The sequence below is a fragment of the Primulina huaijiensis genome, chromosome 2 (assembly GCF_012295235.1).
Source record: "Primulina huaijiensis isolate GDHJ02 chromosome 2, ASM1229523v2, whole genome shotgun sequence".
Classification (NCBI taxonomy): domain Eukaryota; kingdom Viridiplantae; phylum Streptophyta; class Magnoliopsida; order Lamiales; family Gesneriaceae; genus Primulina; species Primulina huaijiensis.
This window is the reverse complement of record NC_133307.1, coordinates 4,309,208-4,335,391: the sequence shown is the minus strand read 5'-3', so window position 1 is coordinate 4,335,391 and position 26,184 is coordinate 4,309,208. Positions and strand designations below refer to the sequence as shown.

The window sequence follows — 26,184 nt, the reverse complement described above, 5'->3', positions numbered from 1 at the left end:
CTCGAATTTTTTTAGATAAATTGCTTGAGTAACTTTCCCAAATATTTATGATATTTCAATAAACTCATTTTTAATCAACAATTCTGAATTATGTATATTAAACATAATATATGAAACCTGATAGGTAATAGAATATGATCTATTACATGCTTCTTTCATCAGTCTTTTTTCTTTGAAATTTTGATGCAACGTCAAGGCTCGGCTAAAATATAGGTATGTCAGGTTGAGACTATTCTTGGATAAATTACTCTTTCAATTTATCCTACATAGATATTCCCTAAGATAATTTCCATTATTGAATCTTGAAGATCAAAGATTCATTTATCGCATATAATAATATCAATTATTGAATCTATTCATTCTTTAAAAGTAACTTTTATCATTATCTGTGCTGCTCCGATATGAATCCAAGACATGGTTCGTGCTACTTCTAGCTTGAGTTTTTGTAATTCTTTTTTTATTTTTTCAAAAGAAATTAATTGCATCTCTATCCGGATTCCTGTAAGTTCAATTGGATTATCATTTCCTTTCTGGACACTGTATAGATTAGATGATACTTTTTTTGTTTCTTAGGTCTAGATTTTCTAAGAATTTTTTTACCTGCCCGGCAGAGAATCTTTGATATCTCAATAAGCTAGGGTTTTCTCTCATGATATTTTGGACTGTGTTATGAGATATGATTATCTGGATAAAGAAACCAAACAAATATCCACGTGTTTCATGTCGAAACATTTTGTCTTCAGTTAGATTCTAATTATGTTTCATCGAACTCTTCTTGACTCGAGACTTCTTTTTCATCATATATACTCTCTTTTGAATGAATATCTTCAAACTGGTATTCTTTAACTAGGTCTTAGTAATAAACCATTTTTTCAATATCGAGATTTGGTTCAAAGTGCCTTATTATCTTTCTATCATTTTCTGGACAATTTATTGAAATGTGACCTTTTGCCCCACATGTCTAGCAATTACAACTTTTTAAAATTTCATGAGCTCTGGTGTGAGATATTTGAAAGTTTTATTGTTGGTATTCGTCCCATGATTCGAGATGAGTTTGATGCCTGAGAATACATCATACTTTTGATGGTCTACTTCTTTGCTTAGATTTGTAAGACATGACTTTTTGTCTAGACCATATTGTTCTTGTTTTCCAAGAACTTATTTCACTTCTCCCACTTCTGGCATAATGATGAGATATAAAGATCTTCCTTTTCTAACCTTGTGGTTTGCTTCTAATAATTTTTAGAATATCATTTTCTCTACAACATAACTAAGTACATTTGTTTATACCCCTTAATCTTTTGTAACTTTTTTTTTTTGGCAATTATATTTAATGACAACATTGTGGCAATTTTCCTTTTTAAAAAGTGGCCCTTCTGACTATAGTATCTGGGTTGTCAGGGATGTATTATTTTACTAGCATCTATTTTCAAAGAATTGGCATTTTGACGAAGAAAAATTGCATTGCTTTGATTTTTTTTACTCATAAATTTCATTTATATTTAATGAATAACATAATGTATACATATACTAAACATATGTCATGTAATTCAAAACTATACATAGCTTGTATATTTTCTTTTATTCTCGGTATCTTGACTTTTCAAATAATCCACCCTATAAATTATTCCTTAAATAGGGTTGATATTCTTCCAAATATCTCGCTAAGAGATTCTTCAACTAGGATTGAATCTTTGGTTTCGACCGAAATCATATCCCAAGCGATTTTAATTGATACCAAGAAACTCATTTCTAAAAGTTTAATGCATTATTCTCTGTTGAGATCAATTGTTCCTGTTACGATTCTCATTACCGATGTTCAATCATCTATGAGATCTTCTTTATATCAAGGTTAAGTATAACCATGTAAAGATGTATTTGTTCTAAAACAGTCTTCTATAGGGTGTTTGGTGCAAGAGAATTTGATTTATCCTTGACAATGTTCCCACTGGGTATGATTCTCCACCAACCTGGAAATCATGTTTGTATCATAGAATCACACAATTTCACTTGGTGGTTCGAGAAGGCACTCTATTAACTAGGGATTGTTCATCCCCAGTTGTGTTTATTTTGAGATCTACAACCGAAGTTTGCAAAAGATACAAGGTCTTTAATATCATTGAGACCAATAATTTCTATACTTGTTATCGGATTATTTTCTTTGATAAGACTTTTTTTTTTATAAGATTTATCATTTTCTCTTCGTTGGTTAAATGTTTTTGCACTACTTTGATTTTCCCTCTTTGATATAATAAGGGTTTGCTACCAAAGGATGATGGTAACATTCCTCTGGAGATCCTATTGCTAGAACTAGGTTGTTGTCATAGGGTTTGGATTTTTGTTTGAATATCCTTCAATGTTCCAATAATTTTTTCTTTTTTTTCAAGGATTTCTTCAATTTTTCGTGATATATAATATAAATGGTTGTCATGATTTTGTACCTTATTTTGGATTTTTCTAAGATCTACTGAGAATTTAAAGGAATCCGAGACTATTTCTAAGAATATAGTATTTTGAATCATATTATACCTTAGTAGTTTGATTTGTTTCTGGTTAGTCGTGATAACAAATTTTTATTAGATTTCTTTGTTTCACATATTCCAAAATATTGGAATGAAACCTGAAAATAATAAATCCGTACGTACACTCGGATTCATAATTTGAGAAATATCTCATACTTAGCAAGATAAGTTACTTAAGAATAATAATTTTATATGTCTGAAATAAAAACATAGACTCTGATATCATTTTCGCTCATGTCCCCAACTAAGAGCCCAATCTTTTTATATGATGGAATGAGATATCAAAATGATCAATCACAAAGCGATACACGAAAGAATACCTATTCGTTTGCTAACCTAGAAGTCTTTATCAGAGCCTAGGTTGTCCTCTACGGATAATCATGTTTCGTGTCAACTCACACAATAGATGCTCGGGACTCTTTATAAGCTCTGATATCATTTTAAAGGCATCTTATGAATTTTCTATTAGACATTTATTTTGGATATTTATGAAAGACTTTTAGCTTGAAATACTAAATTGGGCATAGTTTGAAAAATCAAATTGACACTTCAGCTAAATATTATGGATCAAATTGCACTTCCCCATTTATGATCCCTTGGAAAAAAAACAAAGAAACTCGAAATTTTAAATATAAGTAGATTTAAAGTATCGAAGTTATGTTATTCAACCTTATCATTTAGGATTCTACTTTGGAATAGCTAATATTAATTATAACAGGAAAATGTATTTTCTTATTCTACAATCAATTTTTCAAAACTTTATAGAGTATGTCTCTTGTGAGACGGTCTCATGAATCTTTATATGTGAGTCGGGTCAACCCTACCGATATTCACAATAAAATATAATACTCTTAGGTACCGTTTGGTTCATGGTATGAGATATATAGTATGAGGATAAGTAATATTTTGTAATAATAAAATAAATAGAAAATGATAGTTAATATAGTGTTTGATTTAATTGATTTGATTGATTAAATTTGAGATAATATGATATTACCATTTTGTCTTTATTGAAAATATTAATAGAATATTAATAATATTATTTATTAAGAGTAATATCGTAATTTTATATTATTGATTTGATTGATGTGAGATAAATTATTACGAATTTGATTGATATGAAATAAATAATTAATAATTTGATTGATCGAGATAAATAATACTTGTACAAAACAAGTGATATAATAGGACTATTTATATTAGTACTTAGAAGTACTTGAACCAAACGGTACCTTAGCATATAAAGTAATATTTTTTCATGGATGACCCAAATAAGAGATTTGACCTACGAAATTGATCTGTGAGACCGTCTCACAAGAGTTTTTGTGAACTTTATAAGGTGAGGTGGTCACGACTCAGTCCCGTTGAATATTTCTAGCGACTTTTATATGATTACGGATATATATAATATTTGAATTAGGCAAAATATAATATGATTCTGATAAAAAAAAAATATAATATGAATCCAAAATTAATGCAAGTTGATGAAAGTCCAACTGGTAATTAATATAATAAAGATGGACAACCAAAAACTAATTGCGTCTTCTTGCAGACTAGCACTACACAAAAAATATATATAAAATGATCCACAATCTTATTTAAAATATAAAAATTATTTTAAAAAAACGTAAGCCATCGTGAGTATTATTGGTTTTAAACAGTTTTAAAGTCGAAAAAGCAATCGTAAATCGTTCTGTATGATTCACGCTCTAAATTAATTAAAGATTAAGTATATAAATAAATAAATCGTGATTTATGTGGTATAAGATTTTCAAAAGGGACCCTTTAAGATGTGACCATATTCAAAAACGTTTTCTGATTTATTATCTTTTTTTTAATTCTTCTTTTTCTTCTTTCTCTTTTTTTTTTTTTAAAAATCCGTAACCTTCATATTTTTTTTAAAAAAAAACAAGGAACAACATGTAGCATAAATGCATAATGCTTAAAACCTACATGGTTCCATTCATTGCTGATGCGATCACGGGTGCTCCTCGGAAGGCAGCATGGGATACGTTAGAGTTAGCGGCAGGACCAATTATGAAGGGATGAACTGATGAAGCAAGAAGTTTAAGGAAGCTCTTCAAGGGTTAATGGCTATCAAGAGCCTTCCAATCAAGTTTGGAGCTACTATAATATCATTCAAGTGTTGAAGGATAAAAAAAATGGCATCCAAGTTGAGACAGGTCCGCCCCAGCTCATATTTCCGCCCGCCTTGGTGCCCAGGGCTGAGACAGGCACGCCCAGCGGAGCTTTTCGGTTGAGGAATATTTTTGTTCTACTAGCGTTTCTTGCATGTATAATGTCCGAAAGAAAAATGGAGAAGGAGGTAGGAGATGGCTCGAACTAAGAACTTTCCAATGTCCAAATGGAGGCGTTGTTGAGTGATTTCACTAGGATGATGAGGGTCGAGTTGGTGCCATTATACGAGAGGATGGATAAGATTGAGGTTGGTACTGGTGGTAACATGTCTTAAGCCTAAGAATGTGGGTAGAGACGGATATGAGAAAGAGTTTGATTTGGAAGGCGACGATCAGAGCCCAAATGAGAATTGGGGAATGAACAAATGTGATAAAGGATTTGGGAAAGGAAAAAGAAAAGTTGTATATGGTAGGTACCACGATGGGATTAGGGAAGATGAAAAAATGAGTTGCATTAAGATGAAGATCTCATCGTTCCACGGTAAATCTGACCCTGATGCATATTTAGAATGGGAAAAGAGGATAAAATTTGTATTCGACTGTCACCACTATTCCGAACTCAAAATGCTTAGGTTAGCGGTTGTTGAGTTTTTATATTATGCCATTATTTGCTGGGATCAACTTGTGACTACTAGGAGAAGGTACAAGGAAGGACCCGTCAAAACTTGAGATGAGATGAAGAAGGGCGAGGAAGAGGTTTGTGCCTAACCATTTCTACATGGAGATATTTAAGAAGTTACAAAGCTTGAAACAATGTACAAATTAATGTCTAAACTCCACTTGGTCTTGATTCTAGAAGAGATGGTGCAGATGGCAATAAAGGTCAAGCAACAATTCAAGAGAAGAGGGGTTGGCCGCACCAATCAAGTGGGGAATTCATCAATTTCTTGGCGTTCAAATGCTGAAAAACGTGAAGAAGGCGAAGTGGTGGCCAAGTCCAAAACTGAACTTAAGCAAGAGACGTCTAAACAAGGAGTGAAAGGTAAATCTGAAACTCATACTAATCGTTCTAATGATATTAAATGTTTTAGGTGTCAAGTAGTAGGTCATGTTGCTAGCCAATGTCCAAACAAGATGGTGATGATAATGAATGTCTATGGGGAGTATGAGTCTCGAAGTGAGGGAGATGAAGAGGGTGATGATGATGAGATGCTTGAGTTAGAGGACCCTGATGAGGGATATGAGGCGGTTGTAGGTGAAGCGTTAGTGACTAGGCGTATCATGAGTGCCCAAGTCAAAGAAGATGAGACTAACCAAAGAGAAAACTTGTTTCATACTAGGTGTTTTATGAATGAAAATGTTTGCAATATCATCATAGATGAGGGAAGTTTTACTAATGTGGCTAGTAGTGAGATGGTGGACAAATTGAGTTTAACTACATTGAAGCATCATCAACCATATAGGTTACAATGGTTGAATGTTGTGCGGAAGTGAAATTTGACAAGCAAGTTTTGGCGTCTTTTTCTATTGAGAAGTACGTGGATGAGGTGTTGTGCGATTTGGTGCCAATGTATACTTGTCATATTCTATTAGGGAGACATTGATAATATGATAGGCGAGTGACACATGATGAGTACAAGAATAGGTACTCTTTTTTCCTACAAAAAGAAGATATTGTATTACTTTCATTTTCCCCAAAGCAAGTACTGGATAACCATTTAAAGAAAAATAAAAGAAAGGAGACCGGAAAAAAGAGCGAATAAAAAGTGAGACGACTTTAGAGAAAAAAGAGATATGACTGAAAAAAAGAGCGATCAAAAGAGTGAAATGACCATAAAAAAGATAAGAAAAAAAAGATAAAAGAAAATGAGAAGAAAGAGGCAAAAAAAATAATTTGATGGCCCAAAATAGTGAGATTGAGCTAGGCTTGATTTTTTATAAACGCCTTCAAGTTCCTATGTATGAAGAGGTTTATTATCATTGTGATGATATAGCATGTTCAATCCCGAGCATTGTTATTTCTTCTTTACAGGAGTTTAGAGATGTCACGACGACGACGAGGAGATAAACGAGTCTTGCTGAAAGAAGAATCCAATGGTTTGAGCCGCATGAATTCAGAATCAATCGAAATGTGGTAAGATTAGTTGCCAACGCAACAATTGTGAGGTATGTTTTGCTTCCTTATCTTAATTCTATGTTCTGTTGTTTACAAAAGTTTGGAGAACCAATTTTGAATGGTTGAGGGACCAAATGTAAATTTAGCTTTACTCTTTAATCTTTATGGATTTGAGAGTATTGATAAATTGTATGTACATATTATATTTTTATTCCTCACAAGGTGTCAATTTGGTGGGAGTTGAATGGTTTGAATGTATTATGATTAAGGTCGTGTGATGTATTCAAATATTTCATGGATAGTACATTTGACATGTTTTATTTGCATGACTGTCATTTTCTTGGTGATGGTTTTGAAATGTGCATGGATGAATATTTGTTTAGGGATGATAAATTTTTCATACTACATTCATATATTGTATGAGATAGTTGATAATGAGGAACATAGTTGTGGCTCGATCATCGATTTATTGCATGAATACAAGTGTCGATTGTATATGAAGATGTGTGTTGAGTAGTATGGTGAAAGATGCAATAGGAGATAGACATTTCAGTTAGATTCTTATTTTGTGCATGAGCTACGTCTTATTCTTAGTGGGCAAATGACATACATTTATATAGATATTATTTTGTTATTAACTAGGTCTAAGAAGGAGAGAAATCTAATTTTTGTGATGATTAATGATATTTTATTATTATTATTTGATATCATTTCCTATTTAGCAGCTGATGTAATTGTTGGAGTCATGACGAAGGCAATCATAGAGTTGGAGTTTCTACGGCTAATGGAGCGAGTTGACGATAGCGCCTACGAACTAGAATTAAAAGATAAGCATGTTGATAGTATAATCATTTTAATTACTAACTTGCTTTGTACTTGTGTATGGAGTGATGATTTGAGGACAAATCTTTTTCAAAAAGGGGTTGGTGATGCGATCACAAGTGCTCTTCAAAAGGTAGCGTGTGACACGTTGGAGTTACTGGTAGGACCAATTACGAAGGGACAATTACGAGGGGACAAAGCAAGAAGTTCAAAGAAGCTTTTCAAGGGTTCATGGCAAGCTACCAAGAGCCTTCCAATCAAGTTTGGAGCCACTATAATGTCATTCAAGTGTTGAATGACAAAAAAAAAAGCATCCGAGTCGAGATAGACGCGCCCCATCGCATATTTCCGCCCGCCCTAGCTCCTAGGGCTGAGATAGGCATGCCCCAATGGAGTTTTTCACACGTCCCTGCGCCCAGGGCGCACCTCAACGGAAGAAAGTAGCCGCCCCAGCACGTTTCCTGCGTAGAATTTGCGAGACCAGTGCACTCCAAAGGCCAGAAATCCCCGCCTAGCGCGCCACAGTGCATAATTAAACATGGAAACTAGTGTTTTTTTTTTATATATATATAAACAAAAGTTGTAACTTTTAGAAAGAAAATTTTGAAGATTTTATTAAACATGTGAGTTTTTCTCTCAAATTTCAAAGCTTAGTTTCTTTGTTCATCCAAAATTAAACTTATCATAGATTCGATCTTGAGTAGATCTCTTGTTAGATGGTTTCACGAATCTTTTTATGTGATATGGGTCAACCCTACCGATATTCACAATAAAAAGTAATACTCTTAGCATAAAAAGTAATAATTTTTCATGGAGGACCCAAATAAGATATCCGTCTCACAAAATACGATCCGTGATACCGTCTCATACAAGTTTTTGCCTTCGATCTTTGTGACGTTTGTCGATTGTTTTCACGTGGATTGTCAAATACGAGTTTTTCGAAGGTTCATCTGAAATTCAGTTGTTTATCCGTGATTTTTTTTACTAAGTTTTTCGTAGCTTAGGGGTCAATATCACAACAATTATTTGTTTCAAAAAGACCAGGACAACTCAATGGTTCTTTATTTCTTTGAATCGAGGGCGTAACTTCATTTTAGATCGACGTTTGAAGAATCATATCAATTTCACTGGAGGATTTCTCCAGAATTCGCATCGAACATGCATCATAAATTTAAGTTTTTTTTTTTTCCGATTTGTCAACTCTAGATACAATCAATCGCCTTTGATTAATATAATACACATATAAATCAAAATTAATGCATGAAAAGAGATTACCTTGGTGGTGGATGATTTGCCGGTCTTGTCTCACTCTTATCCCAACGGTAGACTTTGCCCCTACCACAAACCATAAATTACCATTCAAAAAAAATAAAAATAAAAATAAAAATAAAAAATAAAAAATAAAAAATAAAAATAAAAATAAAATACATGTGCTATCTGTACTATATTGTAAAGATGAAGCAACTTAAAGAAACTAACAAAGTATGAACACTTAATAATTACAAGTAACACTCTTATTTGTAATTAATTTATTAATTATTTATTTTATAATTTATCTAACAAAAATGAGAATAATATATTTATTTATTTAATTAATTAATTATATAAATAGTTATAAAACTATACTAAAGCAATCGTAATGATTGGTCTAACACATTTTTAAAGTCGAAAAAGGACAAATCATTTTCATCTTATTTAACTATTAGTAAAAGAAATCTTGATTTGCTGTACTGATATATTTATTTATTTATTATTTATTATTATTATTATTATTTATTTATTTATTTATTTATTTATTATTATTATTATTATTATTAAAGTGGTTTGTTGTTTCTGTAAAGTTGACTTGATATTCCCATTTCTATATAAATCACATCGTAATATATTTTGTAAAAGAAAGAGAGAAAAATGGCGCAAAGCAATGGAAAGTTGGAGCATTCTGTGAAGATTCCTGAAATAAAATTTACGAAGCTCTTCATTAATGGAGAGTTCGTTAATTCCATATCAGGTTCTCTCAAATTATGTATTATTACAGTTATCTATGTTTCTTTTTCTTATTACAATCTGGGGAGGGAGGTTTCTGTTTTTCGAACCTCTAGCTTATCTCCCATGGCTAATAAGTGAATGATTTTGGGAAAACTCTAAAATTAGTTAATTAAATCGGTTTATTCTTTGTTTTTTTTAATATATATATAAATAAGTTGTTAAATTCATGTTGTTTCTTTTTTCATACTAAATTTGAGTTTTTTCCTTCCCAGAAATCTTAATTTTATCCATACATAAGTTCACTTGTTACGTAGTAGCGATATATATACATATTACGTATATATAATTTACTCGTACCGTTTGGTTCGCTATATTATTTATCTATATTTTTATACAATCTAATATCATGTTTGGTACACCATATTATTTACCATCATCCAATCATTTATCTTACATCAATCAAATCATTGAATTGAAATTATAATATTACCCTTAATAAATAATATTATAAATATTTTATTAATATTTTCAAAAAAACAAAACGATAATATCATCTTATCTCAAATTTAATCAAATTAATCAATCAAATCAAACATTATGTTAACTAACATTTTTATATATTTTATTATTAAAAAATATTACTTATCTCCGTACTGTTTGTCTCATACTAAGAACCAAACGATATCTTACCGATTATATTAACACATCAATATCATATACTATATAGTAAGCATGATGTCCAAATATAATCATAATTTATATTATCATGATGAAGAAGAAGGAGGAAGCAAAATTCATCTTGTAAATTGGTTTTTGAAGGGTCAAAATTCGTCTTAATTCAATAATTTGGTTTCTTTTGTATTTTTGGTGGTTTTTTTTTTGTTTTTAAAAGACAATTGACATGACACCTGCTGCCCTTTATATAGTGCCAAATATTGATAACATGTAGACAACATGTCAATGTTCCAGTGAAAGAGGAAAAAAAGTTAGGAAAATATAGTTTATTGCAATTTAGGTTTGGGAAAACCCAACCTGTCTAGTTGACGGACCGACCTATTTGACAGTTCTAAATATTTTTAATATTAATATTAATGATCAAGTGATACTATCATATGTGGTATTATATATATTATATAGGAATAATGTATTTTTTATTTTTCAAATAATTAGATTATTTATTATATATATATATATATATATATATAAAATTCCTAAATATTTGATTTAATTATGATTTTTTACATCTAAAATAATATTTAAATAAATTGAAAAGTTATTTATCCTATGTATAATAGTTAGTTCAGAGAAATATTAAATATGAAATAATATAAAGATAATTTTGGAAAAAAAGTTGATATCTTTCTAATAGGCTCAATTATTATATATACTATAGTCTATAGATATCGGTACTATGTAAAATATATTACATCATACCAATTAAATATTAAAAGTTATTTTCCATATTAATTGACACGATGAGTTAACAACATATCAAAATTATATATATATATATATAAAATTACAAAATTCTGAAAAACAGTAAAACGAACATCATGTTGAGCATTGATTTTTCAATTATTTTTTTTTCTTGTTTCTTTTTTTTTTGGTGGTGAAGGGATATTAGATGTTTGGCTTAAATTTGATTTAAAATGAACAGGGAAAACATTCGAAACAATAGATCCAAGGACAGAACAAGTGCTAGCACAAGTCGCAGAAGGAGACAAGGAAGATGTTGATTTAGCTGTGAAGGCTGCCCGTCATGCTTTCGACGAGGGCCCCTGGCCTCGACTGCCGGGTGCGGTGAGTACTAATACATATATATTAAGCTTACTTTCACCTTTCGTATATGTCATTATTGTCGCATCGATCTCTTAATTGAAGAGCTAACTTTTTGGTGTGAGTCACCATCTCGGGCCAATGTTCGAGTTTTCTATCTAAGTGTTTATAATAACCTCTTATTTTACTATATCATCGGAAATTTTAAACATTTTAATTTATTTAAATGAACTAATAAAATGAATTATAATTATTCTAAGCAAATAATTTATAACATCACATAATGTTTGATTAATAATATATCAATCTTGTTATCTATAGCATAGCCAATCATTTATTATCTCATCACTTGTACCAAACACACGTACTATTTATCATTCCAGGTGCGTGAACATGTGTGAGACCTATACTAAATACATGGGGGAACGCTATATTTGATGATATATGATCATACACATGGAATATTTCTTTGAAAGTGGCATAGACTAAACTTGCATATGGTTTACATGTTGAATATTTATACTCATCTGGGCAGGAAAGGCGACGGATAATGCTGAAATTTGCGGATTTAGTGGACGAAAACGCTGAGGAATTGGCAGCCATAGACACCATGGATGCTGGGAACTTGTACAGTTTTGCGAAAGGCCAGTATATCCATGGTGCAGCTAACCAAATAAGGTACTATGCTGGTGCAGCAGACAAAATTCATGGGGAAACATTAAAAATGTCGAGAGAATTTCAAGGGTATACATTGATGGAGCCGATCGGTGTCGTCGGACTCATAACTCCATGGAATTTTCCGAGTACGATGTTCGCAATTAAAGTTGGCCCTGCACTAGCTGCTGGTTGTACTGTGGTTGTCAAGCCTGCTGAGCAAACACCTCTCTCTGCTCTTTATTATGCTCATTTGGCAAAGCGGGTAAACTTATATTTTTAATTTGAAATTTTCAGACTTAGTCTTCCATCTTTCATTTCTTTGACAATTTTAATCTTTTTTTCCGCATGAGAGCTTATATGACACTACACAAGTCAGTGTCGTGTCAGTACCAATACAGAAAAAACTAAAATGCAAAAAAAAAAAAAGACGAATTAAGACTAAAATTTGACGACAGAGATAACCAAAATTACAGATATACAATGACCAAATTGAAAATTTCCATGTATATTTTTAATTTGTGTTTTCAGCGGAATTTCTCTGTGAAAATATTTGAAACTTTTGGGAGTAATATAATTATGCAACCTTACTGTTTTTTTCTTCTTGAATGGCTATCTATAGGCCGGAGTTCCGGACGGGGTGATCAACATTGTGACAGGATACGGATCCACGGCCGGCGCGGCCATTAGCTCACACATGGACATAGACTTGGTTAGCTTTACGGGATCCACCGTGACAGGGCACCGTATAATGCAAGCCGCTGCAACGAGTAATTTGAAATCCGTATGCCTTGAGCTAGGAGGAAAGTCCCCATTCATTATTTTTAAAGATGCAGACGTTGACAAAATTGTTCCTCTTGCTCTCATTGGATGTCTTTACAACCAGGTTGACTTTCAAGCTTTACATATATCGTGACATGAATAAAATCCAAACTCGAAAAAGTCCTCACTCTGTAACTTTTATAATGCATCAGGGCCAGATTTGTGTTGCTGGTTCTCGGATTTTTGTTCAAGAAGAGATTTATGATAAATTTCTCTCCAAGTTGGAGGAGCATGTCAAAAATTGGGTTGTTGGGGATCCTTTCGAGCCAAATGTTCACCAAGGCCCACAAGTAAGCTCCAACATCTTTATTCATTTCCATCTTTGTTAATTTCTCTACTTTAAATAGTTCACTATATGTTCATATTCACGTTTTTTTTAGTCAAAGACTTCCTTCTACACAAAAACTATTTTGAAATTATTTTACGGATCAATTTTGTGAAACATATCTTCAACCCTACTCGATTCATGAAAAAATATTATTTTTTATGTCAAAATATTACTTTTCTTTGTTAAAATGGATCGCGTCGACAAAAAAATATACGGAGGTGGTACAAAATTGAAATCCCTTTTGTGTGATTTCTTGTTTACAGGTTGACAAAAAACAATATGATAAAGTTCTGTCGTACATCGAACTCGGCAAGAAGCAAGGTGCCACACTATTTAGTGGTGGCGAGGCTTTAGACCGAAAGGGATATTACATCGAGCCAACAATATTTACTGATGTCACGGTAAGTATTTGATCTAAATAAATATAAATAAATTCGCAAAAATGGTCCGGTGAGTTAATATATATGTAGAAGACATTTTACTTCGTCATCGGTCTAATTTCAGCCAAAGACTTCGCTAATTTCTTGGATACGACTTCGGTGATAATGCGAAGTAAAATGGTACCATATTAGTTCATGTGCGTCTACTTCGACAATTATCTACATATTACTTCATTTAATATGCGAAGTAAATCAAGGAAATTCTACTAGTATACGTTTCATATGACGACAATGATTGCCAATATGACGTCAAAAATTACCACATATCCGACACTGTTTTAGCATTTTGGAAACAAATGATTAATGTAAACAAATGACTGTTGTGATTTTCCCCAAAAATCTGCATAGTTAATTGTTGTAAACAAGAAGTTTATTTTTATTTTTATTATTTTTTATATTTTATTTGTAGGATGATATGGCTATTGCTACTGACGAAATATTCGGGCCTGTCATGTCAGTCATGAAATTCAAGTAAGTAATGATCCTTATTCTAATTATTAAATTTCAAATCTAAGAAGAAACAATTTATTTTTGTTCTTTTGTGATTATCAAATTATCTTTGAAAAACAAGTTCTTGAACTTATTATCACATTATATATTTTCAGTTCCATAAGATACTGATAATCGTTATATTTTTTTCATATCGATTGTCTAAGACTAAAATAATTTTGCTTTTTTCTTTTTGTTACGATGTAACATAAAGATCCATATCGACTGATAAATATTAGACGTTTTTTTAGAATTGAACTGAAACATAATGACATTGCAGAACCGTTGAAGAGGTTATAAGGAGAGCTAATAGCACAAAGTATGGACTAGCTGCGGGCGTAATGACGAATGATTTGAACATTGCTAACACGGTTTCAAGATCCATCAAGGCTGGTACAATTTGGATCAATTGCTACTTTGCTTTTGACGATGACTTACCTATTGGAGGCTACAAAATGAGCGGGTTTGGCAAGGATATGGGGATGGATGCTCTTCAAAAATACCTTAAAACCAAATCTATTGCCACTCCCATATATAATTCACCATGGCTCTGAGTATGTCCATTTCTGAGTTTGAAAATATGTTTGTAATAAATCGTACTGTCACTCTGTAATAATTTATCGTCAGTGTTTTGTTTCGAATTTTATGCGTGCTATGCTTGTATATCACATGTATGTTAAGGTCATATCTATCTCTACGATAATGTATGTATAAGGCACTTACAGTAGTAGGTATTGCAATTGTCATGTCATCCAAATATCTTTCCATTCCCAATATTCATCATTGTAGCTTCTTGATTTGTATGTCAAATGAACGGTTATTCTTTTTTTTTTTTGGGCTTGAGGTAGCACGCGCGTGTGAGAAGGCCTGCAACGAGATGTTGGTTTTTTTTAAAAAAAATATTTTTTAATTATTAAAATGAAATGTACGTGGAATGTCTCTTTCGCTGCAGGATGTCTATTTTTTAAATATATTTTTAAACTTATGTTGCGAATCCAATTGACTAAAATGTTGAAGATAAGCAGTAATTACTATATAAAACAAACGTTGTCTACAACGTTTGTTCTTTTCCAACAAATTAATTTTTTGAACGTTACCCAACTTTCAAAAATAATTCTATAAATACATCAGTTTTTAAAAAATTAAAATTCATATTTTCAACATCCTACATAAATATTTCTATCACAAAAAAATATTACATACAAAATTTTTTGGAATGGATAATAATTCCAATAATTTTTTTAGGGATTTTTCGAACTATCCAAATATTGACAAAAGTTCTAAGTGGAGAAAATTCTCAAGTTCGTCCGAGTGTCCGACATCCTCCATTTCCATTTCTTACACAACACTCACATAATTTGTTATATTTTCAATATCCACCACCATATTTTTTGAATGCCCCTCTAGTTCCGTGAAATACATGTCCACATAATATTTGCAGAGTAGTCAATATTGGTTTCATCCCATAGAATTAATCATCTTCAATAACCGGGGCTCACAAATATTTGATTGATGATGTAGATAACAGGGCCCACAAATATTTGGAGGAAATATATATGCTATGGTGAAAAAATGTCTCCAGCTCCTATGTTAATAGGAATGAGACTTATTCTTTTTCTGACAGCAACAAAAGATCTTCGTCGTATGTGGGCCTTTACGAGTATTTTATTGTTAAGTATAGTCATGATTTTTTCAACTAATCTGTCTATTCAGTTAATAAATAGCAGTTCTATCTATCAATATGTATGGTCTTGGACTCTCGATAATGATTTTTCTTTAGAATTTGGATACTTTATCGATCCACTTACTTCTGTTATGTCAATGTTAATCACTACTGTTGTAATTATGGTTGTTATTTATAGTGTAATTATATGGCTTACGATCAAGGATATTTGGAGTTACATATCTTTGTATTTCCATTCAAGAGTTCTTATGTGTTTTCAAGCCCCTTTGAGACCCCGAAAAATGGACAAATTCCTTTTTTTAAGAACACGTACAAGATTCGTCACTACAAAAAGGATAATGGTAACCCCACCATTAACTACTTCATTTATGAATTTAATAGCAATAGAAATACATGTCCTACCGAGACAGAATCTGTAACTTGCTATCCTCTTGCTTAGCAAGCAAAGATTTTCCTACGCGGAAAGAATGATTCATTCGGATCGACACGAGAGTTCAACTACATTTAAAACATGCATGATCGTGGTTTTTAAAATTTTGTCAATTTGGGATGCATGTAAGATAATAATATATTTCCAAAAGATTACTGACTCAATCTAATTACCTCTCCCAACTTGAAATCTCTTCGTTGGATATTAAAAAAGATAATAATATATTAAAAAAATAAAAATTGTAATTTCGATATTATATGTTATTCGACCTATCTTTTGGCCTTGTATCCTTCACATATTTATAAATTTTCTTGATGGATCGAGTCATCTTCTTTATCGGCCCATTAGTGTATTATTCTTCGGCCTACTAACTACTCGATCAAAGTTCTTTTTCCATTCAAGTGAATTTGGTGGGATTTGGAATTGAAAATACCATTTTATTTGTTTGGAAAGATGTAATTCCAAAATGATATTGGTATTTTGTTGAATTTGATGAGATTTTATTTAACTAGGTGAAATCTTTACAAAATAGGTAAAATTTTAAATATTCTTCTCAAATTTTATAAAATACCGTTTATCGAAAAATACATATTATCAATTCACAAACATTTATATCATATATATTTTTGAGAAAATCAATTTTAAATATTTTTATATTAAAAATTTCTATAAATAAAACATTTTTATTAAAAATTTGTTGTTTTAATAATAAAAACCTAATTTATCAAAACTTGATAAATTTATTTTTAATGATAAACTTTATAATTTTTGCATTTATTAAAAAATCGTTAAATTAAAATTTTTTTTATATGCTCGAAAATACATTTTTTCCTTCATAAAAAATAGGAATATTTATATAAATATTGTTAATAAAAAAATCATTTTACAAAATAGAAATACAAGATTTTTTAAATATAAAATAAATTAGTTTTAATGGTTAAAACAACTTTTAAATTATATTTAAATTTTTTACCAAACACCAAATAGAATTTCAAATTCATGAATTTAAAATCCAAATCCAAATCCAATTCCGAATCTAATTTTTCACTTGTCGAATCATACTGATAAGATACTTTTCTAATATGCATGTTCTCAAAATTTAAGGCTTTTATCTAAAATTTTAATTTGTTTCACATTTTATCCTCATATTGTTTTTGACACCCCAAAATTAGTAAGTATTTTCAATAAAAAAATACTCAATCAAAATTTTTTATATCCCCCCTTTTTTTATATAGTTTAGTTCTTTAATTTTATATTTATATATAACAAAAATGCATGACTAAAATTTTAAATATGAATTTTATTAACATAAAAAAATTACGTTTATGTTTTGTAAAATATTTTATAATAAAATAAAAATTCAAAAAAATAGATAAAGAAAAATTTACAACCAATAAAATTATTATATTTTGTAAAAAACTTTATTATATAAAATTATAATTTATATTAAAATTTTAAATTAATTTTTTAAATAATTTTATAAATTTATATATATGCGAGAAAAATATATATCAAATTTAATATATATTATATATATGCATGTGAGTTGGGGAATTGTGGTGATAGAGAGAGAAACGGACTCCATGGTTAAAACCCGAGAAATCCTTTTCCACTCTATTTTCTCTGTACTCTGAGCTGAAAAAGTTGCACTAATCTTCAATTGTTTTCTTAATCCAAAAGTGATCGATCTTTATTCGGTAACGATTTCTCGGTAGATCCATCAAGATCGACGATGGATCAGCGGAAGGATTCCGAAACCCTAGCCTCAACATCGAAGCTCAATGCGAAGGCTCCTGAATTTGTCCCGCGGTCCGCTGTATCCAACCCAGCGCTGCGGATGTTGCAGATTTACGCGCCGCCGCCGCCGCCGCTCCTGCCGCCGCCTTACTATGCATACGAGAACCACTTATCTGTCCAAAACTTTAACCAGAAAAATACCGTCCCCTTTTATGGGAATGTTCGCCCAGTGAGTTTCACCGAGTCGAGGGAAGATCGCAATGTTGTTGCAACTTCCACGAAAAATGGATTGCCAGATTCTCATCAGAAAGTTCTCAATCAGGTGAAATTTGGTTTTTGTTTTTATTTTAAATATTATGGTATGAACCTTTTTGGGTGATCGGTAGACTAGATTCATTATTGGACTAGTGTGTTTATTTACTCACGTACTGACTCGGGTGGTATTACGTGTCTTCTATTGGTGGTTTGAAATAGTTTGTAATTAGCTCGGTGTTTTTGTTTACGTATGATTTTGTCTATGGCTTCTTTGGGTTTGCTTCAAATTAATTTGTTGAATTTAAATGGTGTGTACGAATCATGCTAGACCATAAATATCACTAAAGAATTTTCATTTTGAGAATAGATGGAAGAGACAATTTCATGTTAATTAAAATCAAATTTGTTTGTAGTTTAATGAAATTTGCTCTATGTTTTGCAGGTGGAATTTTATTTTAGTGATATCAATCTGGCCACAACTGATCAGTTATTTAGGCTTATGTGCAAAGATCAGGAAGCATATGGTATGATATTTATGTTCAAGGTTTTTTCTCTGTTACCAGTAAATTGATTCCCCAGTAAATTGATTCCCGAATTTAATTCATTAGACTCTAATTAAGAAACTTAAGGCTTTCTGGTTGTTTCAATAATGAAAGTGGGGGCCCCAATGGATGAGTCATCTACTGTAAAGAGTTGTTCTATACAGAAATATAGATTGCTGCGAGTTTGCGTGTCTTTGTTTGGTCGTGAATTTCTGAAAGAGATATGTGTAACAAGTTATAGTATGCTAGCGAGGTTTTAAATGAGGGACAAATATTCCTTGTATTTGTGAGTCCTATTCATGGCTTACTAAATGGATGCTCCAAACTCTGGAAGATCTAACTTTTAGGTGATATGGACTGGACTTGGGTGATTGATTGCAATAATTGGTCTCTTGAACTTTTGTTTTACTAAAATGAATGAGTGGCTGTAAGTTGTCCCTTTCTGTTAGGAGAGATCTTGGTTTTCCCTAGCGGGGGGTGGTCCGTGGGATTTAGAAAGGGAAGGAGAAGAAAGTAAGGAGGAGTTTGAGATTTGAATTTAGCTACCCACCAATTGATTGTTTTCACTGCATAATTGGTTGGTGACTGCTCGATCTGTAGTTGTTGATCTTCTGATCAAAGTTTTATTTCTTATCACTGTTATGCTTTTGATCGGGCAAAAATTATATGGGATCCAGTTATTGATATGGATTTTCAAGAGAATGGGGCCTCAATTAGATAAATGAAAACGTGGGAATATGATGCCTTTCTTATGTACTTAATTCAAAATCAGCTCAGATACTTTTGACATATGATTTCTTTACTGATTTTAAATGTTTCTCATAACTTCAGCTTAATGACGTTTTATTTTTTTTTGCCATCCTCTAATGCTGCAGTACCACTGTCATTTGTTGCGTCTTTCAAGAAGATAAAAAATGGAATCAGTGGTAGCTCTCAGCTTGCTAGTATATTGAGGAATTCCAAAAAATTGGTACTATTTTGTCTTAAGGTCATTTTTTATAATGTCTATTTGGCTGCCTTGCTAGTTTTTGCTATCTTCCCTCCTGGTTGATATTTTCCTCTAGGTGGTTAGTGAAGATGGCAAAAAGGTTAAACGCCAGCATCCACTAACTGAGCTTGATATGGAAGAGCTTCAAGTAAGTCATATGACTCATACACTATATGTCTTTATGCATTTTCATGTGTGATAAACCCAATTCCTTTGCAATTAATTTTTATGTTAAGACGGTTTACATGTGTGCCCCTTAAAGATATAATTTTGTTGACCTAGCCTAAACTTTTGTCCTGGATCGGTATCTTCTACCTGTAGTCCCGCATAGTCATTGCTGAAAATTTACCCGAGGAACATTCTCATCAAAACCTCATGAAGATTTTCTCATCTGTGGGGAGGTACATATTATTCATCTTGTTGAAATCAAATGGAATTATTTTTATGGCATGAGATGTGCTTTTGCTGCTTCTACACTCACCTGAATGATTATTCTACCAGTGTGAAATCAATTCGTACCTGTCCACCTCTGCATCCTAATGGTGGCACGTCTTCTGCCTCTAGAATAGGAAAAGGGGATGCCATGCATTTCAGCAGCAAGGTATGCTCTCAAATGGCAAATTTTACCTTTGGAACTGAAGCTACCTAAGAGTTGTGGATATGCTTTGGAACTAAAGCAACTGATTTCATTTTGGTCTTACGAATCTCTGTGTGCGAAACATTTTTTCTTTCTTCTAACTCTTGCATCGCTCCATTGTAATATGCTCCGTGGCTCATGTTGTTTGTGCCTTTAGTATGTTCGCTATCAAATTATACTATTGTTTTACTGTTGTAATTTATTCTTTGTGCCACTGACGACTTTCTCTTTGGTACAATCTGCTGTAATCTTAAACCTCTGTTCGTTTGGATGGTTGTTTGGCTTTCCTCATATTCCCAGAAGTGAGACCATTTTGAATGAGTTCAAAAGTGATATTTGTTGATGAATTGATTAACATTGTTTTCTGGTTCTGTATATATCTCAGAGAATAACTTCTGTGTGGTTGAGGAAAATCCCAGATTGTTTTTGGGATGGTTGTTTTGATGAGAGGTGTGCTGTTGTATGTCATGTGTGACTTGTTGAATCTAGTTACATATGTATGTATGTATATACACATACATATGTATGTATATATGCACATACATACATAAGTATATATACACATACATANTTTTTTCCTGGCTCAGATAAATGTCTTAAGCTTATTAGGTTATCTTTCATTCTTATCCTCATGGAAATATTAATGAGTACCTAGAAAAGGAAAATGGGATCTGCAGACTTACAACATAATGAGGCTGTCGTCTTCAGAACAGAGTAGAATTCTTCTGAATTGTAATCAACTGTAATTTCACCTTTTGCTTTCTGATGGTGTCATCCAAAGGGAAAAAGAACCGGGGAGAGTTTTATGTAGGTGGTTACGGAGTACAAGCAGTGGGTATTCTTTCACCAAAGAGATGGATGAAATGAATGGTTTTGTTTGTATCTAGCCATCAGAGAAAAGCTACAAGGAAACATGAATCTATTTCATGCTTGTTGTCTTTATTTCTGCACTGTTAATGACATGATTGTTTTACTGGATGTCCTGTATGAAAATAAATATGCAATACTATTTGTTTGAACTATGTTGCAGTTCCCTTGTTAGTGATTGAATGATATTCCAAATGTATTTTGTTCAGATTTCGTCATCACTACAATTTATGGTGTTATTTTTATTTCTTGTTTATTATGTGCAAGATAACATCCATAACCTGTGAATTAATTATTTTCTTGTAGTTTCATGCTTTTGTGGAGTACGAATCTACTGAAGTAGCAGAAAAAGCTGTAACGTCTATACCATCTTTACATTTGAGATCATCTTACTTTTATCCCCTCTATTTTGAAAACCTTGTCTTGTTTTCATTTCATCACATTACTGTTGGTTCTTGGTTTTTGGCAGGTAGTTGAATTGACAGACGAGGGAAATTGGAGGAATGGTCTTAAAATTCGTTTGTTAAAAAATGTGGTATGTAGTATGCAAAATTTTGTGTCTCAAATACAAACATGCACACTCACGCGTTTATACTTGGGCAGAAATAAGAAAGATTTGGTTGTCCTTGTATTATGAATGGAGCTGTGGTTGATCTTTTACGAGGATCCGTTGTCATTATTTGTGAACGACGGTGCACACACGATCATATTCTAGTTATTCGGAGCTTTTTAAAGTAAATTTGTTTGATCTTTTGCATTATTTTCGGTCAGAACCATTATAGGGGTCTGACTGTATGTTCAAAAGAAAAAAATTCATGGAAATTATGGAGGTCAGTTGTACTGGGAAGCATGTGGACAATATGCGGAGATAGGGTAATGTTTTGAAATGCTAGAAGTCTATAATGTTGAAAATATCAATTTTGGGATATTATATGGAGATAGCTGGATCGAAACTTCAAAGGAATCGCGTTTAGTACATTAATTATTGAATGCGAACCTATATTAGGAAAAATAAATCTAATATCAATTTTTTTATGATAAGGATGTCAATGAAATGTGTAGGTGATTTTAAAAAAATGTGTAGTTGTGTCAAAAATGCATCTTAACCAGCACTTGTTTCCTTATGGTCATGAATGAATATCGTTCTTTGCAAAAAAGAAAGCATTGATTTTGTTAATTGTCAAGTATGTATTTTGATGTTTGCTATTAACTTTTCCATTTACAGCTAAAATCTGTTCAGGTGCGAGCTAGGAGAGTTGGTCATGATGTTCAACCCATTGCTAAGAAAGAAGAAGTAGTGCCTGAGATACAGCAGTTGGAGGAAAATAATTTGGAAGATTCTTTGCAACAATCTGATGCCCAATTTCCCGATCTTCAAGTAAGGACTTCCAGTTTCCTTTTTTAGTACTAATATCAAATAAAATTCTTTAGTGAGTTCATCATACATAATCAATTTGAGTAAAATTTTTGAATGGACTTGTTTTTGGTAATTTGGTTCTCTTCTGCACCATCATCTAGGAAATTACGACCATTATATATGTGGCTTTGGCTTAACAAATAAGAACAATCCCAAAGGTTCGCACACCATTTGTCGCAATTGTGGAACATCACTAATAGGACTATACCCATTTCTAGTAATTGATTATTATTAGCCTTAACAGCTGCTGAATTTTATGCAATAAGTAAATCCTATCGTGGTCACATATTGTGATTTCAAAAACCTTTTCATTTTCAAACTTTGTTATAGTAATGTGTTGGACAAGTACAACAAATTCCAGACTTTCTTGCTTAGATTAAGTTAATCCACAAATTGGGCCAATTGAAACTCCACATGTGATTGAATGGCTAATTTTTAGACCTGCACACGAAAACTCAATCATTTTTTTAATTACCTAAACATTACGAAACGACCTCCTTTAATTGGAGTCTCATCTGAGATACTCCTTTGACATCCTAAACTTTTTTCAGTCTTGAAGGACGAGTTTCATGAGTTATGGTGTTTTATTCACTGAACAGGGCGAGGATAATATTTGCGGTAATCCTCATGGGAAAGGGCCAAATAGTGTTGGTGGCAAAGGCAAGGGAAAGGGGATGGGACGTGGGCGTGCTCATCATCCCATGAATTGTGGTAGCCTATCCGGACCTCCACCTCCACCTCCACCTCCACCTCTGGAAATGTCCATTCCAACTGAGAGGCTTGTTGTAGCTAAAGTATCTCCTGTTCCCCGGATGCCTGATGGCACTAGAGGATTTTCTATGGGTCGAGGAAAGCCAGTAGCTATTAATGTACTGTAGCTATATTCTGTTTCCAGAAAGCCGGAATGCAAAACTAGAAGCAAAAATGGTCTCAAAATATCTGCACTGCAGAGGGTGTTAAAAAAACTTACATAAAAAACATTAGGCACTATGGAAAGTCCGGTAAATTTGCATCTGGCAAATCCTTTTTGTTGAGTAATTAAAGAGTGGAACTTGGGATAACCTCTCAAGAACTATTGTAGCATGTTGCTATTTCCTTACTCAATATAGAGGCACCTCATTGTAGATATTAAACTTTACATCTAGATTCTTATTCATCTATATACACCTAAAAGAAGAAAAAGAATTCTAGTACGAGTTGTGTATCTGATTGAACTGAGTTGTGTTATCTGATTTTTTCCCATATATGTTGATGTTTTATGTATGCGAGTGATTATGTACGCGAGTATGTGATGGTTCGCTAATGGCTCCGGCTTTTGAATAGTATTGGTAGCTTTCACCTGATAATACGTGTGCATTTTACTTGCAATTTTGCTAAGTAAATTTACTGGTAAAGCACCAAAGGGGACTGTCTATATGGGGTCAATAAAATATTAGCAGGATGGGTTGGATCATGTTTTGTGCAACAGAATGAAATTAAAGGTGAAAAGGCATAAAGATTAAATCGGAGGACAACCGATTTTAAAATCCAGTGGTTGATATTTGAAATTTAGAATATAATAAAAAGGTGGGTGAAATAGGAGGGCAACCATCCTTCTTGGGAAAGCACATATCTGTTGCTTCGTTTTCTATCTGTTTGGGGGTTTGGCAATGTTTACCAATTTTTATTTGGTTAAATACTATGGTAGCTTCTTTTTCTTTAAAAGAAATAACAATACTATGATAGCTAAAACTTTTATGATCTATATGTCATCCATGTTGCCAGTAAGGTTGTCTCTCGAGGAACAAAATTGTGTAAAATAATGAAGATGAGAAGATTTATGGTTATATGGACAATGCATAAGAAAAGTCCCTCTAATTTAGATATATTCCAGGACAAGTCACTCAATTTCCTTGTGCGCTAATTTAATACCTCAAACTTCAATGTACATTAAGTTGCCTAGGCCACGTCCCCATGTTAATTTCCGGGACAATTAAAAAAACAGGATTAATATAGAAAATATTTTAAAAAAAGGACTCTGACTTTTTTTTTAAAAAAAGAAGGAGTTGACTCTTAATTATTATATTAAACCTTAATTGAACTGTAAAACCTGTAAACTTAATAAATTAATTGTTATGTTGTCGTTTTTTCTCTTTCTTCTCAGTCTACGGATGTAAAAACCTCATCTACCACATCAACGGCTGCAGCATTACATTAAAGAGAAGTTGACAAGCTCATTCTTCAGATCTAGATCTACATCTATTGCCCGATTCTTCTGTATTTGAAGACCAAGTCGTCTCCTTTTGAAGAAAAAACGAGCACGGTAAGTTTTCTCAATTTCCATTGAACCCAATTCATTGTTTTCGCCGAAATAGCCATCCACGAAAATTAACCTCGCCGAAAATTAAGTCTGTAGTTGAAGAAGAAATTTTTTTCCTCAACTTGGTCGACCAATAAGAATTCCTTCTTGGTCGACCATTTGGTCGTCCAAACTCCATTCTTGGTCGACCAATAAGGAATTCTTATTGGTCGACCAAGAAAGAATACTTCTTGGTCGACCGAGCAAATTGCGGGTGGACATAGTGTGGTCTTTTTTTATAATTATAATTTAATAAATTTGCCAATTCTAATTATTATATGTTTTGTTGACTAATTATCATATGTTTTTGGTGAATTTTGTAGATATGCCGACAGTTATTGTTGTTCATTTCGATGGGAAATGGGAAAATGAGGAGCTGGTATATAAATGGAATGCAGGGCCAAATGCAAAGTTTGTTGCTATTCCAGTGGACGATGATATTTGTGATTTTGAAAATTTTAAAAGTGAACTATATAGAGCTGAAAAATTAGAAGATAGTGTCATGTTGAGGATGAGTTATCTTCTAGATTTGCCGTGCAATATTCAACCGATTTACATAGAGAATGACCATGATTTGAAAGCATATTTTTATCTTGGTTGTCCGAGAAGTAGGCCAGTGCTTCAAGTTGAAATTGAACATGTTGCTTCTGTTGATGTTTTTGATAATGTGCACGAAAACAATTGCAATTTTATCGAACAGAGACATTTTGATGATTATTTTCACTTGAATATTGTTTCTGTGGATTGTAATAACATCACTGACTTTTTCGACGAAGCACATAACGTGGATGCCATGCATGTGGATCGTAGTAACACAGACGAGTTATATGATGAAGCACGTAATGACGCAAACGATGTCGAGGCAAATCTTGTTGCAAGTGTTGACGCAAATTTGGTTGCGGATGTGAATATTGATAATGACACATTTTCATTCACTGATGGTTCAAACTTGTTTGTTGGTCAAGAATTTCCAAACCGAGAAGCAGTAAAAAAGAGATAATTAGAATAAGTTTGGAAGCTTGCTTTGAATTTGAGACGGTTAAAAGTAGCCAAAAAGTGTACGCCGTAAAATGTGTAGTGTCTGATTGTAAGTGGAGAATCTGGACCTCAAAGATTAGGAATGATTCACATGCATTTTCTGTTCGGACCTATTGCAATACACACACATGTGGTTTGACTGGGAGACGAAAAAAAAT

The 26,184-nt window shown here is 32.4% G+C and overlaps 2 protein-coding genes across 3 annotated transcripts; both read left to right on the top strand.

Moving 5' to 3' along the window:
* Positions 1-9,448: 9,448 nt before the first annotated feature.
* Positions 9,449-14,800, top strand: LOC140965122 (aldehyde dehydrogenase family 2 member C4-like). Its single transcript, XM_073425191.1, has 8 exons — positions 9,449-9,606; positions 11,242-11,384; positions 11,896-12,279; positions 12,637-12,900; positions 12,989-13,126; positions 13,428-13,565; positions 14,014-14,075; positions 14,374-14,800. Exons 1-8 carry the CDS (start codon positions 9,507-9,509, stop codon positions 14,645-14,647), a joined length of 1,503 nt encoding a protein of 500 aa, XP_073281292.1. The 5' UTR covers positions 9,449-9,506; the 3' UTR covers positions 14,648-14,800.
* A 2,955-nt stretch (positions 14,801-17,755) lies between these two features.
* Positions 17,756-23,843, top strand: LOC140965111 (la-related protein 6B). 2 transcript variants are annotated; one of them, XM_073425178.1, is made up of 10 exons: positions 17,756-18,266; positions 18,642-18,723; positions 19,617-19,711; positions 19,806-19,877; positions 20,051-20,130; positions 20,231-20,330; positions 21,540-21,587; positions 21,703-21,768; positions 22,474-22,611; positions 23,250-23,843. In XM_073425178.1, the coding sequence occupies exons 1-10, from the start codon at positions 17,940-17,942 to the stop codon at positions 23,526-23,528; spliced, it is 1,287 nt and encodes a 428-aa protein (XP_073281279.1). In that variant the 5' UTR covers positions 17,756-17,939; the 3' UTR covers positions 23,529-23,843. The 2 variants fall into 2 exon arrangements, with proteins under 2 accessions (XP_073281279.1, XP_073281272.1); XM_073425171.1 differs by having other exon boundaries at positions 22,459-22,611.
* Positions 23,844-26,184: the final 2,341 nt, after the last annotated feature.

Bases quoted from the DNA above. Each gene is read 5' to 3' on its own strand.
- LOC140965111 (XM_073425171.1), top strand. From the start codon at position 17,940: ATGGATCAGCGGAAGGATTCCGAAACCCTAGCCTCAACATCGAAGCTC. The intron at 20,131-20,230 runs GTACATATTATT...TTATTCTACCAG, and splicing joins ATTTTCTCATCTGTGGGGAG to TGTGAAATCAATTCGTACCT. The intron at 21,769-22,458 runs GTATGTAGTATG...TTCCATTTACAG, and splicing joins TTCGTTTGTTAAAAAATGTG to CTAAAATCTGTTCAGGTGCG.
- LOC140965122 (XM_073425191.1), top strand. From the start codon at position 9,507: ATGGCGCAAAGCAATGGAAAGTTGGAGCATTCTGTGAAGATTCCTGAA. The intron at 11,385-11,895 runs GTGAGTACTAAT...TCATCTGGGCAG, and splicing joins GGCCTCGACTGCCGGGTGCG to GAAAGGCGACGGATAATGCT. The intron at 12,280-12,636 runs GTAAACTTATAT...GGCTATCTATAG, and splicing joins ATGCTCATTTGGCAAAGCGG to GCCGGAGTTCCGGACGGGGT.